The sequence below is a fragment of the Taudactylus pleione genome, unplaced genomic scaffold (genome assembly GCF_031769625.1).
Source record: "Taudactylus pleione unplaced genomic scaffold, aTauple2 ptg000347l, whole genome shotgun sequence".
Lineage (NCBI taxonomy): Eukaryota > Metazoa > Chordata > Amphibia > Anura > Myobatrachidae > Taudactylus > Taudactylus pleione.
Genome location: NW_028284748.1, coordinates 640,362 through 657,539, shown reverse-complemented (window position 1 = coordinate 657,539; position 17,178 = coordinate 640,362). Strand labels below are relative to the sequence as shown.

The 17,178-nt window shown below is 43.4% G+C and overlaps 2 protein-coding genes across 2 annotated transcripts in view; both read left to right on the top strand.

Annotated features, from left to right (window-relative positions):
• The window catches only part of LOC148508740 (heterogeneous nuclear ribonucleoprotein M-like), a 49,825-nt gene extending 44,355 nt beyond the window's left edge, over nt 1-5,470 (top strand). Inside the window, exon 3 of the mRNA XM_088444079.1 lies at nt 5,391-5,470. Within this exon, the coding sequence (XP_088300205.1) occupies nt 5,391-5,455 (65 nt within the window). The 3' untranslated portion in view covers nt 5,456-5,470. The remainder of the gene's footprint in view (nt 1-5,390) is intronic.
• Nucleotides 5,471-5,946: 476 nt separating this feature from the next.
• LOC148508739 (heterogeneous nuclear ribonucleoprotein M-like) overlaps nt 5,947-17,178 on the top strand; it is a 105,388-nt gene continuing 94,156 nt past the window's right edge. Inside the window, exons 1-3 of the mRNA XM_088444078.1 lie at nt 5,947-6,032; nt 6,115-6,208; nt 13,880-14,164. Of these exons, the coding sequence (XP_088300204.1) occupies nt 5,995-6,032; nt 6,115-6,208; nt 13,880-14,164 (417 nt within the window). The 5' untranslated portion in view covers nt 5,947-5,994. The remainder of the gene's footprint in view (nt 6,033-6,114; nt 6,209-13,879; nt 14,165-17,178) is intronic.

Genomic DNA, 17,178 nt, shown 5'->3' with positions numbered 1-17,178 from the left:
AGCAAACACTCTTGAACCTGCCCTGCCATCACCTGAAGCAAGAGGTTGTGATGTGGTGGAACTCAACCCTCTATATGCTTCGGGATGGAGGAGCAGCAAAAGGCCATTCAAGCCTATACATAGGCAAAGGAGGAGGTATGCACCTGACTCAAGTGCATTGGAGAATGATTTCCGTGTTGTGCAAGGTTCTCCAGCCCTTCGGACTTGCCACACGTGAAGTCAGTTCAGACACTGCCAGCTTGAGTCAGGTCATTCCCCTCATCAGGCTTTTGCAGAAGCAGCTGGAGAAAGTGAAGGAGGAGCTAAGACGGAGTGATTCCGCTCAGTATGTGGGACTTGTGGATGAAGCCCTTCATTCGCTTTCCCAGGATTCGAGGGTGGTCAATCTGTTGCAATCAGACTACATTTTGGCCACCGTGCTCGATCCTAGGTTTAAAGCCTATGTGGTCTCTCTTTCTGGCGGACCCAAGCCTGCAGAGGTGCAAAGACCTGCTGGTGAAAACACTGTCAGCTGAAGTGGAACGTGACACGTCAACAGCTCCTTAATTTTCTCCCGCAACTGGGGCTGCCAGGAAACAACTTAGATATCCTTACCAACCCGCTGGCGGTAATGCAGGGCAGGCAGGACCAAGTTTGGACATCTGGTCCGGACTGAAGGACCTGCCAACAATTTCTGACATGTCTACTGTCACTGCATATGATACTGTCACCATTGAAAGAATGGTGGAGGATTATATCTGTGACCGCATCCAAGTAGGCATGTCAGACAGTCCGTACCTGTACTGGCAGGAAAAAGAGGCCATTTGGAGGTCCCTGTACAAACTGGCTCTATTACACCTAAGTTGCCCCCCCCCTCCAGTGTGTACTCCGAAAGAGTTTTTAGTGCACCCAGGAACCTTGTCAGCGAAAGGCGTAAGAGGCTGCTTCCACAAAACGTGGAGAAGATTATGTTCATCAAAATGAATTATCAATTCTTCCGGGAAGACCAGCCTCCGGAAAGTACAGAGGGACCTGTTGTGGTGGACTCCAGTGGGGACAAATTAATACTCTGTGAAGATGTACACAACACCGACTATGAGGAATCGGAGGTTGAGGACGACATCTTGCCTCTGTAGAGCCAGTTTGTGCAGGGACAGGTTAATTGCCAGCTTGTTTTGTTGGGGCCCAAACGAACCAATCATTTCAGCCAGTCGTGTGGCAGACCCTGTCGCTGAAATGATTGGTTTGTTAAAGTGTGCATGTCCTGTTTATACAACATAAGGGTGGATGGGAGGGCCCAAGGACAATTCCATCTTGCACCTCTTTTTTTTGTTCTTTGCATTATGTACTTTTTGGGGCCTAGTTTTTCAAACTGCCATCCTGTCTGCCACTGCAGTGCCACTCTGAGATGGGCCACGTGTTTGTGCTGCCCACTTGTGTCGCTTAGCATAGTCAACCAGCTACCTCGGTGCAACCTTTTGGCCTAAAAACAATATTGTGAGGTGTTCAGAATAGACTGGAAATGAGTGGAAATTAATGTTATTGAGGTTAATAGCGTAGGAACAAAAAAAAAATCAAAATTCTATCATTTTAGCTGTTTTTATGCTTTTTTTTTTTTTTTTTTTTTTTTTTTCAAACCACGTTAGGGTGGTTTTAACAACAAAACTAATCCAGATCCAAAACACGAGAAGTGGCCAGTGCACACCCTTAATGTAAACCAGTCTTTGAGTAGAGGGTTGGGCAATCCCATCCCTCTTTTACATATGTCTAAAGGTGAACATAAACTGTTCTTTTGGCATTTTTAATATCTCCCTCCTTTGTATTAAATAAACTGTTGCCGATCTGGGGTGGCTGGCACAATTTTGCGGAGACTTTTTGTCTTTTGAAAGTGCCATAAATAATATTAACCTTCTTGCTTTTTCAAAGATTTTTAGAAAATGTTCATGAGATAGCAATAAATTATTTTGCATATCTGCAAGAGTCAGTGAGAGGAAGGTTATTAAATGGTTGACTGTTATGCTGACAACAGTCTAAAAGTCACTTGGATAATGTTGAGCGCAGAATATCCATGCTGGAGTAATGTTACTTAAAGCATTTGTTTTTCCGTGTCTATTATAATTGTGAACATGATTCTTTACCATCATATTTACAGTTATAATGCCAACATGGTAAAAATGCTTTAAATAACATTACTCCAGTGTTTGCATTTTGCACTCGACAGCATTGCGGTTGATAAAATGATCCTAATTGAGAGTCTGCAAGTGACTTCTGTTTGTACAAGCCCTATTGTGCTATTTTGTAATATTAAGCTTCCCTTAAGCTGGCCATACACGCTACAATTATCGCGGCGATCCGCCTGATATCGGCGGATCGCCCCGATAATTGTAGCATGTGGGGGGCGACCGAAGGTTAAATATTGCTCGGTCGGGCATGCCGGATTGTCCAGCATGCCCGTCCGATGCGATATTTACCGGTAAACTGTCGGCCGCATTGGGCAGTGTATGCCCAGCCGCGGCTGACAGACAGACATTTCCTGTGTTCCTTCCTATGGAAGGAACAGGGAAATGTCTCCTCCCCCGGGGGCGGAGCGCGGATGTCGGGCTGATACACTGTGAGAGAAAAGCTCAGTGTATTTCCGGCTACATCTGCGGCTGGCAGGTTGCCAGATAAAATGTCTGTCGGTCTGACAGACATTTTATCTAGCAGTGTATGCCCAACATTAGTCATAGCTGCCACGTGGCTATTCTATGAGAGACTGGCTGCTTTTAGCAAATGGTCAAGCCAAAATTTTTACTCCAGAATATTTCTGAAGGTGTTGCACTAAGGAACAGAAAAATAATCAATCTACAGTTTCAGACTAAAGTTGCATACACACGTAACATTTTTGTAACCAACGATTATCTGTCGGATTATCTCTTGAAAAAGTGAACGATGTTTTTAAAGTGTAATGAACGATTTTTACAATGATGAACGAAAAATGTTCCTTCCCTTAATGAAAATCTTTATTTTGGACAGTCTGAACTGGACGATAAAGTACAAACTGGAGCGTGCTTGAACGATCATTGTTATAAGTCAGAAACGGAACGATTTTTAGAACGATAACGATATCGTTAACGACAAATCGTTCAAAAATCGTTACGTGTGCACCTTAATGCTGGGTACACACTGAACGATATAGCGTTCGTACAGCTGATGTATTGTCTCGACCATCTTAGTGTGTACACAATATATTTGTAAACCACATTGGTCAGATATATAGCACGGCAAATATATATCGTGCAGACATATTAACATTGTTCGCTGTGTGTATACACAACTGAACGATGTATCTGGCACAAAATCCTTTGAATATGACGTCACAAGTTGTTGGGCATATTCAAATTGATATTCTTGGGCAGACAATTGATTAGTGATGCACAAGATTGTTTGTGCATAAACTGTACTAATTATTGAATTGGTTGTTTGAACGACCAATCCATCAGCCCAGTCTGTACCCCACATTAGGCCTTGCATAATGAATTGAATGCCACAAACTTGTTTAAGAGCTGCAGAGAGATTGAACATTGGGTGTCCTCTAAGGGCGTGATTGTTTTAGCCATGAGGTTCCATACACTCTTATGGGTCAGTATTCCATGTAATGTGTAGGATTAAATGTTCACAAATTTTTGTTCACTTCATAGAGCAAAAATTAGCAATGTTGTGATCATCATTTTCAGCTCATTCGGATAGTGCACTCCCTTTAGTGTCCTGCATTTAAAAAAATGATGATGATTTAGTAGATGCCGGGCAGAGACCACTATACTCCCTGCAACTACTCTCCCATCATCACCACCCCCCCCCCCCCCCTTTCCGCCCAACCTGCATTCGTTGCCTATTGTGTTAGCCAGCCTGGGCTGCATATCACAATTGTGGCTGTTTGTATGGTACAGGCTTGTTTCCTAGCTATTGTGGTGCAATAGTGGCAAACACAAAAATGTCCTCCAGGGATGTCAACTATGACACCTTTTCTTAAGGCCCCTACACGCTAAATGATATTGTTAACGATTTGGCAGATTACGATGCATCGAAACGACAAATCGTGAATATCGTGCAGTGTGTATGCACTACATTGTGTAGTGGGCGCTCCGTGGGGTCGTCTGCTGCATCGTCTGATCTTTTGTACATGCAGGAAAATCAGGCGGCTGACTATCTGGGGGCCGGCATATCGGTGGGTCAGGCACCAGATCGCCCAGTGTGTATGGACAGTCTGATATGTCAGCCCATTGGCGCTGGGATCGTGGGTCGCATAGCTGGGTACACAATAGTTTAGTGTGTACCAAGCTTAAGTCCTCTAGGTTTTACCGTAATACCTGACCATGAAATGTACAGTTATAGACCCATACCATTTTGCAGATTGCAGTTTCAAAAAAAAGTGGAACTGAATCATGTATGATGAAGCTTGTGTACAGAGTATTTTGAACAAGGATTAGTGAATTGTTTTTGAGGTCTAAATAGGTTTAGTATGTCTTTCTTGGGGTGTAGGAAAAGTCTGATGAAGCTACCTGAACAATTACAGGGTCTGCTATAGGCCCCAGCATTCTCAAAGAAAATGCTGCAGTGATCAGTAATAGAAGCCAAAGCTTTGTGGCAGCAGGGTTTATCTTGATAAGATGTAAACACTACTTTAGAAGCTTACATCCTGCCATGTGGCAACATATTTGGGTAGATGTAAAACACTGCTGCCAAGTTCCTCAGCCATATCCCAATACATTTGCTGATGCAACCAGTAATTCCTTACTACCTCTTCCAAGTGGTGTGTGGGAAATTCTTTACTAATTTCAAAATGTATTCCAGGAGATCTCTACTCCTGAGGGAAGTCCTTTAGGTGTTGATGACATTGAGTAGGTTTGATGAAGGTCCTCTTCTGGTACTATTACTAGAAAGAGCAGCTTAAACCGTACTGCGCTTTGTTTTATAAGCCCTGTGAGATGGCCTACTGCTGGGTAATGCTATTCATGGTAGAACAAATAAACAACTTTTTTTTTTAAATGGTCCTAACTGGATTGTTTGGTAGCTTTTGGTCACTCTGTGCTGCCTGTGGACTGATGGCATGTATGGGAAGAACATATTCACTCCATTGTATTCGCTTTTTCAGCTGGATTTTTTGTTTTATTTTTAATTGAAATATCTATCTTATGGGCTTTGTAACCCAAGAACAGTGGTAAAATAGTGTTGGCATATATTACAAAAAATGAAGTGCTACATTTTGCTTGAAAGGGTGGTGAAACAAGAATTGTCTTGTTTTTTTTTCTGCACACTTGTAAAGTAACTGAGCTTGGCTGATGCTCAAGGTTGTTGATGACTTGTTCTAAATCCCCATTGTTTTCTTGGCTTTTCTCCTATGGTTTGTTTCGTCTGGATCTGATTTGTAGTGGGTGAGGTAACATACGTGGAACTCTTATTGGACGATGAAGGAAAGTCAAGGGTAAGTCTCTGAGACATTCCCCACATTTTTATTTATTTTGTTTTTGAGCGCCGTGCATCCAGCTTTATCTTCATAGATTCTTGTGGAAATCGCAAACAATCGGCAATAAAAAGTTAGGAAAATTGCTTTTGTCGACGCTCACTTGGCTTTGAAAGTGACAACTGCCAAGGTTGCTTTGTTCTTTTATTCCTTCTCATTATGGTAGTTTTGTTATCTGTTCAAAGGTGAGTTAGACCGGGTTTAACTATATAAGATAGCTCTGATGGGACATTACATGGAGTTGATACTTGTGATTTTTGTCTCAATATTTACTACTTTTGGATAATTCTCTTACTCTGGCATTAGTGATGATTTGTGTACTATTGTTATTTTTAGCACTCAAAACAACTCGTTGCTATAAAAGGTACCACATTGGAGTAGTGGTATGTTTTGCCAAATGTTGTATAGGCAATGATATGTTCTATTTATTTATCAGTTAGTATAATAATCTATTTTATGTTGTATTAATTTTGTAATTATTTTTTTTATTCCCCCCTTCACTTGACTTCCTAATGCCGTCCTTGTGTGTGCCACTTGCTAAGGGATGCGCGTAAGTATTCTGCTTCCTATGTGTTTGCCTACTGTCCATTGAGGTTTTATGCTGCTAACAAGTTTTATATGCTCCCATTCAGTGTTGTGGAGTTTAAGCTTGAGGAAAGCGTGAAGAAAGCAGTGCAACTTCTGAACAAGCATGCTCTCAATGGAAGACCATTAAAATTTAAAGAGGTAATTTTTTTTTTTCCTTCCTCTGTGTGAGGTGTAATACATCATTCATTGTATCTGAGTTCCATCCCCTTTTTTTTTTTTTTTTAAATCTGTTTAGAGAAATGTAATGTTTTATAGGGATTGGTGTGTGTATGTACTATTCACCCACACACCAGATCTCTCATTGCCTCAGACTTCTCCACATACCATCAGACCTTCCCAATATCCCCTTAAATGCAGCTCAGACTTCCCCACATGCCCTTAAATGACAATCAGATAACCCACATTCCCTTAAATCATCTCATATGTTTTATATATCCATCAGATATATATCACCACAAGCCCAAAATGCCTTTCATATGGCATTAGATTTTCTCTGCACTTAGTTACTGCTGTTAACAATATTTTTTCATTATACCACATTTACATCCTTTAACCCCTTTGCTGCTAAGGCTATTTTGGCACTGTTTGGGCTGGTAACATTCCAGCATCAATATCCCCATAATTGTATATGCAATATCCATACAAATTACCCATTTTTGTTTTTTTTTCTTTTGAAAAATAGCATTTGTATGCTTTCTACTCCTTTAACCAGGGCTTACCTGCATCCTTTTCCGGTTGCTGGTTTCTTAAGCTGGCCACACACCTAGCAATATTTTACCCGATCTGGCCGATTCCGAAACATTGGAACAACAGATCGTGTAAAATATGGCCAAATCCTTAGTAAATCGTGAGTCCCCCACTCACGATCACGATGCGATGCATGTCCCCGCTGATCGCACATCGCATCTTCAGATCTGCTGTGCAGTAGGGCAGATCTGACAATCTAGTACTTAATGCACTGTGAAAGTCTGGATGCAGGAGAGATCGTTTGAAGATTGGACGCCAAATCGTGTGCAGAGCTGCCATGGAGAGTTTAAAGGGAAATCGTACACATTGGCTCATCTTGAGCACATCTGTGGGCACCTTAGAGTAATAATTAAGTGCCTCCACCTAAGCCTTCTATATTGGACATCAAGCTACTGTAGGGGGGCTAGCTTGTGACAACCCCTAAAATTGGATAAGGAAGGTTAAATCTTCTTACTAATTCCAAGACAGACCGCACACAGATAAGGTGTAACAGAAACAAAAGAAAGTGCTAATTTTACGGGAACACTTCAGGTTGCCTAAAATTACATGCACAGCTTATAGACATAAGTAAATAAAGAATCACTACGACTTAGAGGTCTTATATCACCCAACGTTATAACCACCCCCTTCCAATAAACACTATCCAATCTCCTTTACACCCACTGTGTGTGTGTGTGTGTGTGTGTATATATATATATATATATATATATATATATATATATGTGTATATGTATATATATATATATTAAAAAAAAAACACTTTTTTTTTATTCATTATTCACATACACTGTTCAAATTTTTGGGGTCACCCAGACAATTTCGTGTTTTACATGAAAACTGACTTTTATTTATCAAATGAGTTGCAAAATGAATAGAACATATAGTCCAGACATTGGCAAGGTTAGAAATAATGATTTTATTTTAAATAATTTGTCCTTCAAACTTTGCTTTCGTTAAAGAATGCTTCTTTTGCAGCTGTTAGTTTGTTGAGGTAATCTGAAGAAATTCACCCCACGCTTCCTGAAGCACCTCCCACAAGTTGGATTGGCTTGATGGACACTTCTTGCGTACCATACGGTCAAGCTGCTCCCACAACAGCTCAATGGGGTTGCAATCTGGTGATTGCTCTGGCCACTCCATTACAGACACAATACCAGCTGCCTGCTTATTCCCTAAATAGTTCTCGAATAATTTGGAGGTGTGCTTTGGATCATTGTCCTGTTGGAGGAGGAAATTGGCTCCTATCAAGCGCTGTCCACAAGGTATGGCATGGCGTGTCAAAATGGAGTGAAAGCCTTCCTTATTCAAAATCCCTTTTACCTTGTACAAATCCCCCACTTTACCAGCACCAAAGCAGCCCCAGACCATCACATGACCTCCACCATGCTTGACAGATGGCGTCAGGCACTCTTCCAGCATCTTTTCACTTGCTCTGCATCTCAGAAATGTTCTTCTGTGTGATCCAAACACCTCAAACTTCGATTCATCTGTCCATAACACTTTTTTTTTTTTTTTTCCCAAACTTCCTCTGTCCAATGTCTGTTTTGCCCATATTAATCTTTCCCTTTTTTGGACAGTCTCAGATATGTCTTTTTCTTTGCTACTCTGCCTAGAAGATCAGCATCCCGGAGTCGCCTCTTCACTGTAGACGTTGACACTAGCGTTTTGCGGGTACCATTTAATGAAGCTGCCAGTTAAAGACTTGTGAGGCGTCTATTTCTCAAACTAGAGACTCTAATGTACTTATCTTCTTGCACAGTTGTGCACCGGGGCCTCCCACTTCTTTTTACTCTGGTTAGAGCCTGTTTGTGCTGTTCTCTGAAGGGAACAGCACTGCAGGACATTTTTGGAATGATGGTTGCTGGAAATGGGCATCTATACACCTATGTAGATATTCCTTTTAAAACCAGACGTTTGCAGCTAGTAGTCATTTACCATATTAACAATGTATAGAGTGTATTTCTTATTTGTTATCTTCATTGAAAAAAAAAGTGCTTTTCTTTCAAAAAGAAGGAAATTTCTAAGTGACCCCAAACTTTTGAACGGTAGTGTGTATATATAAATAATATACATATACCAGTCCGACCGACCGGCACTCATCCCTTTATAATGAATAAGCACTTGCCTTGGTGCCCCCCCCGGGTGTGAAAAGCTCACTCCGTATTTATAGATCCAAGTAATGAGTGCCGCCATTATGTGTATGTATGTGTGTGTGTGTGTGTGTGTGTGTATATATATATATATATATATATATATATATATATATATAATATAATATGTGTGTGTGTATATACATACACACAGTCTCTCTTGGTGATGCTCCTTTCCTGATGGTCATGTACTGTGAATGACCGAAACGTCGACTGAAGGAGTAAGTTTATTCACAGGTAATTGATACAATCTTTCTACAAAGACCCTGGTGAGTGCTCTATTTTTCTATCTATTTGGATTATACATATGTAGTCCTACAACTAGGACTCATGTGAGGTGGCACCCCAGGCATTTACGCTTACCAGCCACCCCTTGGTAGAAGTGTGTGTGTTAATTACACACACACACACCCCCCTTAGAGGATGGAAATGTGTCCAATGTCTTTCGTTACATCAATTAATTCTTATCAAAAAGAAGTTTTGTTCAGTATTTTAAGTCAATTCACATTGTCACCAAAGTGGAGGTTCTTTTAACAGATAATCCAATTCACGGTCTATTCATCTGTTTTGAATCCAATATTGTTGTAGATTCCATATGTTCTGAAACAATTTGTCTAAAAAAGACCCGCTCACAGAGAGAACACCCAAAAACATGGCACAAAGGTCAACCATTAGAATTGTTTGAACAATAAAATATTTTTATTATAAATTTCTGTCAATCTGACATATAAAATGTATACACAAAAATGCTTACATAATCAATTTTTTGACATGCAATCAAACTTGCCGATGCTGGGAGCGACGGCGGGGAACATGCTGAATTCGGCCGCATGGCCCCTGCTGACTAAATTGCCTGTCGGACCTGCGTGCAGGTCTGATGGGCAATGTCTCTGACTAAGCGCGGTAGCGTGCATCGTCTGCGTCATAGCTGGTACACACTGGCCGATTTGCCGGATAGGATGACCTATCTAGTGTGTACCCGGCATAAGAATGCTTTCAAAAACAGAAGTGTTAATAGTTTTTTTTTTTTTTTTTTTTTTTTTATCAGTTAATTGAATTAACAGAGGAGAAATAATAATCATGTCAATATTTGGTGTGACCACATTTTGGCTTCAAAACCGCATCAATTCTTCTGGGTACACTTGCACAAAGTCAGGGATTTTGTAGGATTATAGTCAGGTGTATGACAAACCAATCATACCAAACAGGTGATAATCATCATTTTCATATGTCGGTTGAAACTGTCATTAACTGTAACAGCTGTGTAGGAGGTTTAAAACTAGGTGAGGAACAGCTAAACTCTGCTACAAAGGTGAGATTGTTTCAAGACTTTCATGTCACAGGTCATACACCATGGCAAGATTAGCACAGCAACAAGACACAAGGTAGTTATACTTCATCAGCATTGTCCATCTCGGGCAAAGATTTCAAGGCAGACTGGGGTTTCAAGATGTGGTGTTCAATCTCTTTTGAAGAAGCACAAAGAAACAGAGCGTTGAGGACCGTAGATGCAGTGGTCGACCAAGGAAACTTCTTCAGATGAAAGACACCATGTTTACTTCCCTTCGAAATCGGATGATGGTCCAGCAATGCCTTCTGCTCAGAACTAGCAGAAACCAGTGGGAACCAGGTACACCCATCTACTGTTCAGAGAAGTCTGGCCAAATGTGGTCTTCATGGAAGAATTGCAGGCAAAATAAAATACCTACAGCGTGGAAACAAGGCCAAGCGATTCAACTACAAAACACAGGAACTGGGGTGCAGAAAAATGGTATCAGGGGCTCTGGACTGATGAGTCAAAATTTGAAATATTTGGCTGTAACCGAAGGCAGGCAGCTCGCTAAAGGGCTAGAGAGTGGCACAATGAGTGTCTGCAGGCAACAGTGAAGCATTGTTGGAGATTCCTTGCAAGTTTGGATCTGCATTTCATCAAATGTTAATGTCCTCAATGCTGAGAAATACAGGCAGGTACTTATCCATCATGCAATACCATCAGGGAGGCGTCTGAGTTGCTCCAAATTTATTGTGCAGCAGGACAACGCCCCCAAACATACAGCCAATGTCGTTAAGTACAAGGAGTTCTGGAAGTGATTATATGGTCCCCACAGAGCCCTGATCTCAACATATAGTCTGTCTGGGATTACATGCGAGACAGAAGGATTTGAGCAAGACTACATTCACAGAAGATCTGTGGTTAGTTCTCAAAGATGTTTGGAACAACCTCCCTGCCGAGTTCCTTCAAATGTGTGCAAGTGTACCTAGAAAAATGTATGCTGTTGTGAATGCAAAGGGTGGTAAAACCAAATATTGATTTGATTTTAGATTTCTCTTTTTGTTCATTCACTTTGCATTTTATTAATTGATAAAAATAAATTAACACTTTATTTAAATTTATTACCAGTTAGTCTGTTATTTATATAGCGCGCAATTTTTCTTAGAGAATATTTGGCCATTCACATCAGTCCCTGCCCCAGTGGAGTTTACAATCTATATTCCCTACCACATGCTCACACACCTACACAATAGGGTTAATTTTTGTTGGGAGTTAATTGACTAGTATATTTTTGGAGTGTGGGAGCAAACTTGAGTACTCGGGAGGAAACCCACGCAAGCACAGGGAGAATATAAAAACTCCACACAGTTAGGGCCATGGTGGAAATTTAACCCACGATCATAGTGCTGTGAGGCAGTAATTCTAACCAGTACACCGTCTGTGCTGCCCCTCTTCTACTTTCGTAAGCATTCTTACTTTGCAGCATTTTTTCCACACCTGCCTAACTGTTTTGCACTGTACTGTGTGTGTGCACATGTACGTTTGCATATATATTTGTATACATCCATACATACAGCGCCTTGCAAAAGTATTCACCCCCTTTGCATTTTTCATGTTTTGTTGCCTCACAACCTGGAATGAAAATACATTGTTTGAAGGTGTGCATCATTTCATTCACAGAACATGCCTACAACTGTGAAGTTGTTTTTTTTTTTTTTTTTTTTTTTTTAATATTGTTAATCAAACAACATTTAGGAAACATAACAGAAAACTTCAGCGTGCATAGCTATTCACCCCCCTAAAGTCAGTACTTTGTCGAGCCACCTTTTGCGGCAATTACAGCTGCAAGTCGCTTTGGATAAGTCTCTATGAGCTTGCCACATCTTACCCCTGGGATTTTTGCCCTTTCCTCAAGGCAAAACTGCTCCAGCTCCTTCATGTTTTGGATGGTTTCCGCTTGTGAACAGCAATCTTCAAGTTTGACCACTGATTCTCAATTGGATTGAGATCTGGGCATTGACTAGGCCATTCCAACACATTTAAATGTTTCCCCTTAAACTACTCGAGTGTTGCTTTAGCAGTATGCTTCAGGTCATTGTCCTGCTGGAAGGTGAACCTCCGTCCCAGTCTCAAATCACAGGCAGACAAACAGGTTTTGCTCAAGAATAACCCTGTATTTAGCACCATCCATCTTTCCCTCGACTCAAATCCGTTTCCCAGTCCCTGCTGCTGAAAAACACCACCACAGCATGATGCTGCCACCACCATGTTTCACTGTGGGGATGGTGTTCTTGGGGTGATGGGATGTGTTGGGTTTGTGCCAGACAGTGTTTTCCTTGGCGGCCGAAAAGTTAAATTTTGGTCTCATCTGACCAGAGCACCTTCCTCCATACATTTGGGGAGTTGCCCACATGCCTTTTGGCAAACTCAAATCGTGTCTTATTTTTATCACTAAGTAATGGCTTTTTTTCCTGGCCACTCTTCCATAAAGCCCAGCTCTATGGAGTGTACGGCTTATTGTGGTCACATGCACAGATATACCAGTTTCTGCTGTGGAAATCTGCAGCTCCTTCAGGGTTTCCTTTTGGTCTCTGTGCTGCCTCTCTGATGTCCTCCTTGCCCGGTCTGAGTTTTGGTGGGCGGCCCTCTCTTGGCAGGTTTGTTGTGGTACCATGTCTCCATTTGATGGTGCTCCGGGGGATCATCAAAGATTTGGATTTTTTTTTTTTTTTTTTTTTAATAACCCAGTCCAGAATTGTACTTCTCAACAACTTTGTCCCTGACTTGTTTGGAGGGCTCCTTGGTCGTCTTGGTGTGGTGCCTCTTGCTTGGTGGTGGTTCAGCCTCTGGGGCCTTTCAGAAAAGGCGTTTACACTGACAGATCATGTGACACTTAGATTTCACACAGGCGGACTTCATTTCACTAATTATGTGACTTCTGAAGGTAATTGGTTGTACCAGAACTTTTGAGGGGCTCCATAGCAAAGGGTCTGACTTACATATGCCAATTTTCAGAAAGCCAATCACCTGACTTAAATCCAATTGAAAATCTTTGGAAAGAACTAAAGATCAGAGTTCATAGAAGAGGCCCACGAAACCTTCAAAATTTGAAGACAGTTTGTGTGGAATGGGTCAAAATCACACCTGAGCAATGCATGCGACCAGTTTCACCATACAGGAGGCGTCTTGAAGCTGTCATTACCAACAATGGCTTTTGTACATAGTATTAAATTTCAGTAAGTGTGCAATACTTTTTCCATGTGTCATTCACATTATTACACACAACTTAATTTATGGACCTCTGGTTTGATTTAGTTGCATGTGTGGATTGCATGGGTTGTTGCTGACATTTGGTGACAATTTCATTACAATAGCCCCATTAGAAATATATTTACTGAGAAAAATGTTGTGTTCAATACTTATTTTACCTGCTGAATATGTCCAATGTGTCTAGTGGGAAGGAAAATCTAGTCCGTTTTCCAGTGTGTGGGACCAAATTTCTATTGTTACTTGCTCCCATACATTACAAGTGTGTACGCAGCCTTAGTCTCCGTCCCATTTTCTCACCTAGAATAGTTTTAGCAGTCTATCATTTTTTAAAATTTGAATATAATTTCATACTACAAATTTGTTTTGCAGGATCCTGATGGAGAGCATTCTAAAAGAGCTATGCAAAGTCTTTTTAGACCTGGAGCCATGAACATGGGAGCACCTGAACCTATAGGTCTTGGAATGCCAGGCCCGATGGGAATGCCTAGACCAATGGGCATGAGTAATCCTGGACATATTGGAATGGCTTGCCCAGGGCAAGCTGGCTCTAATTTAAATATACCACCGAGCATTCTCAACAACCCAAACATCCCTGGTGATGTCATTCTTGCCTTACAGTCTGGAAGACTTGGGAGCACAGTGTTTGTAGCCAATGTAAGTGCCAGCAGTAGAAGTTGATTGATTTTGACCATTTACTAAAGCTTTATTTTGCCCTGCATCTAGAAAACTAGATACATATATTGTTTTTTATAATGAATATAAAGTAATCTGAATCAAGATTGGTATTGACCAATGAAAAATTATTTTTATGTTTGGGAAGCATATTAGGGCAAATGTAAATATTAATACTGTTGTATACAGGGAAACCAAAGCCAAAATACAGAAAACTTATAGAGTTTGATTCCACTTACTCTTACTTTAGCTAATTTGTTTGGAATAAGCTAAAATGGTTTATTGTTAATTTCTACTTCAGGGTCCATAGGGGGTCCACAGGGTTGACCTTGGGGTATAGCTGGATCTGGATCCATGGGCACCACGCAGTTAAAGCTTTGCTGCTCCCAGGATGCACTTGGGTCCGTCCTCCTCTATACCCCGCCCCGGCCACAGGCACCTCAGTTTTAGTTGGTGCCCGGCCGGAGTCGGGTCACCCTGCGCAGTGGGGCTGCATAAGCAGCTCCTAAGCTTTATTCTTTATTTTTTTTTGTTTTTTTTTAAAAAAGATTTTATTTTATTTTTACTGTCTTCAGAGCGGCAGCATCAGACTGTCCATCTGGACGTCTATGCTGCCGCTCCAACAGCCCCGCTGGCGCTGCGACGCTGGTACTGATCCGGGGATCGCAGCGGGACCCCGGAGTCAGTGCTAGCGTGGCTCCGGGACCACCCAAGGACTGCTGCCGGACTGAAGGGGCCAGGTAAGCCGCGTGCAGCGCTGTCAGTGCTGCACGCGGGGAAAATGCAGTCTTCATGCCGCCGGTCTCTGGGGACAGACCGGCGGCGCTAGTAGCGGCGGCGGGCTCACCCTCTTCAGGCATACCCCGCGTGTCCGCTGGCCCCCGGGGTGTAAGTACCGGCGGGGAACCGGCTTCCCCGGGGGTTTAGTACTAGCAGGGGAGGCAGCCTTCCCTGCTTCAGCGCGCCTTCTCTCACGTGTGCTAGCGTCGCTGGGCTGTTCTCACTCGGCCACTCCTCGGAGCTCTCCGGCGGCCATCTTCCTCAGGCAGCATAGCAGAGCTCCCAGGCAGGCTTCCAGTGGACCAGTTCCCCTGCGTACCTCTCCCCCTGCAAAGGACAGTGTTCGCAGCGCTATAGCCCTCCCAGACACTGAATCTGGGAGGTTGATTGTAGCGGAAGGTGCAGTGAGTATAACTTCTCTGCATGGTATGTGACTTTTGCTAGCGCTGCTGTCTGTGCTTATTTTCTACTTACTGTCAGATTTTTACCTATCCCTTTCCTTCTCCTACGGGCCGCAGGTGCATGGGGGAGGGGTGTTCTTTCTGTGTACCTCACTTATATAAATCTACGTATTTGTGAGGTCCGTCACATACTGCGGTGTGCTCCTCAGTACCATATTGTGGGTTGTTTGGGTTGCATACTTGGGAGTGCGTGGGTGTTATACGCCTTACCTCGTTTCGGTGAGACACTTTTTTTTGCAAAAAAGTTTGTGTCATGTCTGATGAGGGGAATGAGCGCTCCGAGGTTCCTGTGTTGTTTTCCTGCCGACGCTGTTCGGCAGGGGTTGACGGGGCAGATTTGTCTCAGGACGGTCTGTGCGGGCGGTGCCAGTTGGTACCTGGACCCTCTAAACCCCCGGTGGCGCAGGATCCTCCGTGGGCAATGTTTACGCAAGTGCTGGCGTCAATCGCGGACCGACTTGCGGTCCCGACTGCGGCCCCTTCTAGGGCATTGCCCCAGCCTACCATGCCCCGTTCCCCGGGTGTGACTCGTCTGGTGCAGTCTCCTCCCGGGTCTCAGACTGTGGGTCCTTATGCGGGTTTGCCGGTATACGTGCAAACCCCCATGGTGCCGCAGCAGTCGATGGTACCTTTTCAGGGGTATCCTCAGGCAGTACCCCTGCCTTGGGTGGACGTCCTCTCCAGCTCTGTTCAGAGTCTGGCGGCTTCGTCATCGGCTTTTCAACATATGTTGCACAGTGATTTGCCCCCACGGGCGTCCAAGCGTTCCGTTCCGGCTTCACTGGCGGCTCAGTTCACGGACACAGACGTGTCTTCGGATGACTGGGAGATCCATGAAGATTCTGACTCGGATGCCGGGGCCCAGGAGATGGAGGCTAAGTCTTCCATTAATGTGCCGGCATTGTTTAGGGCGGTGCGGGCCATCCTTCACATTGAGGAGGATGTGCCCGCCCCCAGGTCAAAATACCCAAATTTTAAAAAGGCCAAGGTAGCTTCGACGGTTTTTCCCCTGTCCGATCAATTGACGGATCATATGGCAGGGGCCTGGCAGTTGCCCAGCAAGAGGTTCCAACCGCAGAAGCGGTTGGCTTCGAACTATCCGTTTCCGGAGGCTCATTGCCGGAAGTGGGAAACTCCTCCAGCGGTGGATTCCCACGTTACCCGCTTAATTTAAAGCGCTACGCTGCCTTTGCCGTCGATCTCTCTGAAGGATCCCACGGACAGGAAGGTGGAGACTTGTTTGAAGTCTATTTACTCTCTCTCTCTCGGGGGCGGTGGCCTGTCCGTCCATGGCCATCTCTTGGGTGGCTAAGGCCATCGAGAGCTGGGCCAATGCTTTGGAGGATACCTTTCCGGAAGATGCTCCGGAGATCCAGAGAGCGTTGATGGGTCAAATGAGGGATGCGGCTTCCTACATTGGGGAAGCATCGTTAGACGCAAGCCTGCTAACCTCTCGGGTGTCGGCTGCAGCTGTGTCAGCGCGTCGGTCCTTGTGGCTGAGGTCTTGGAGAGCTGACGCTGACTCTAAAAAGGGACTGGAGGCCTTACCTTTTAATGGGGAGTTGCTTTTTGGTCCAGACTTGGACAAAATTGTGGACACTCTGGCTAAGTCTAAATCAGCCTTCCTCCCTTCGGCTTCTGCTCCTACCAAGGTATGGAGCTCTGCTTTTCGGTCCTTTCGGGTTCAGGGCAAGGCAAAAGGTCAGTCCTTCCCGAGGCAGTCGACGACCAAGGCCGCTTCTAAGCCCAAGAAGC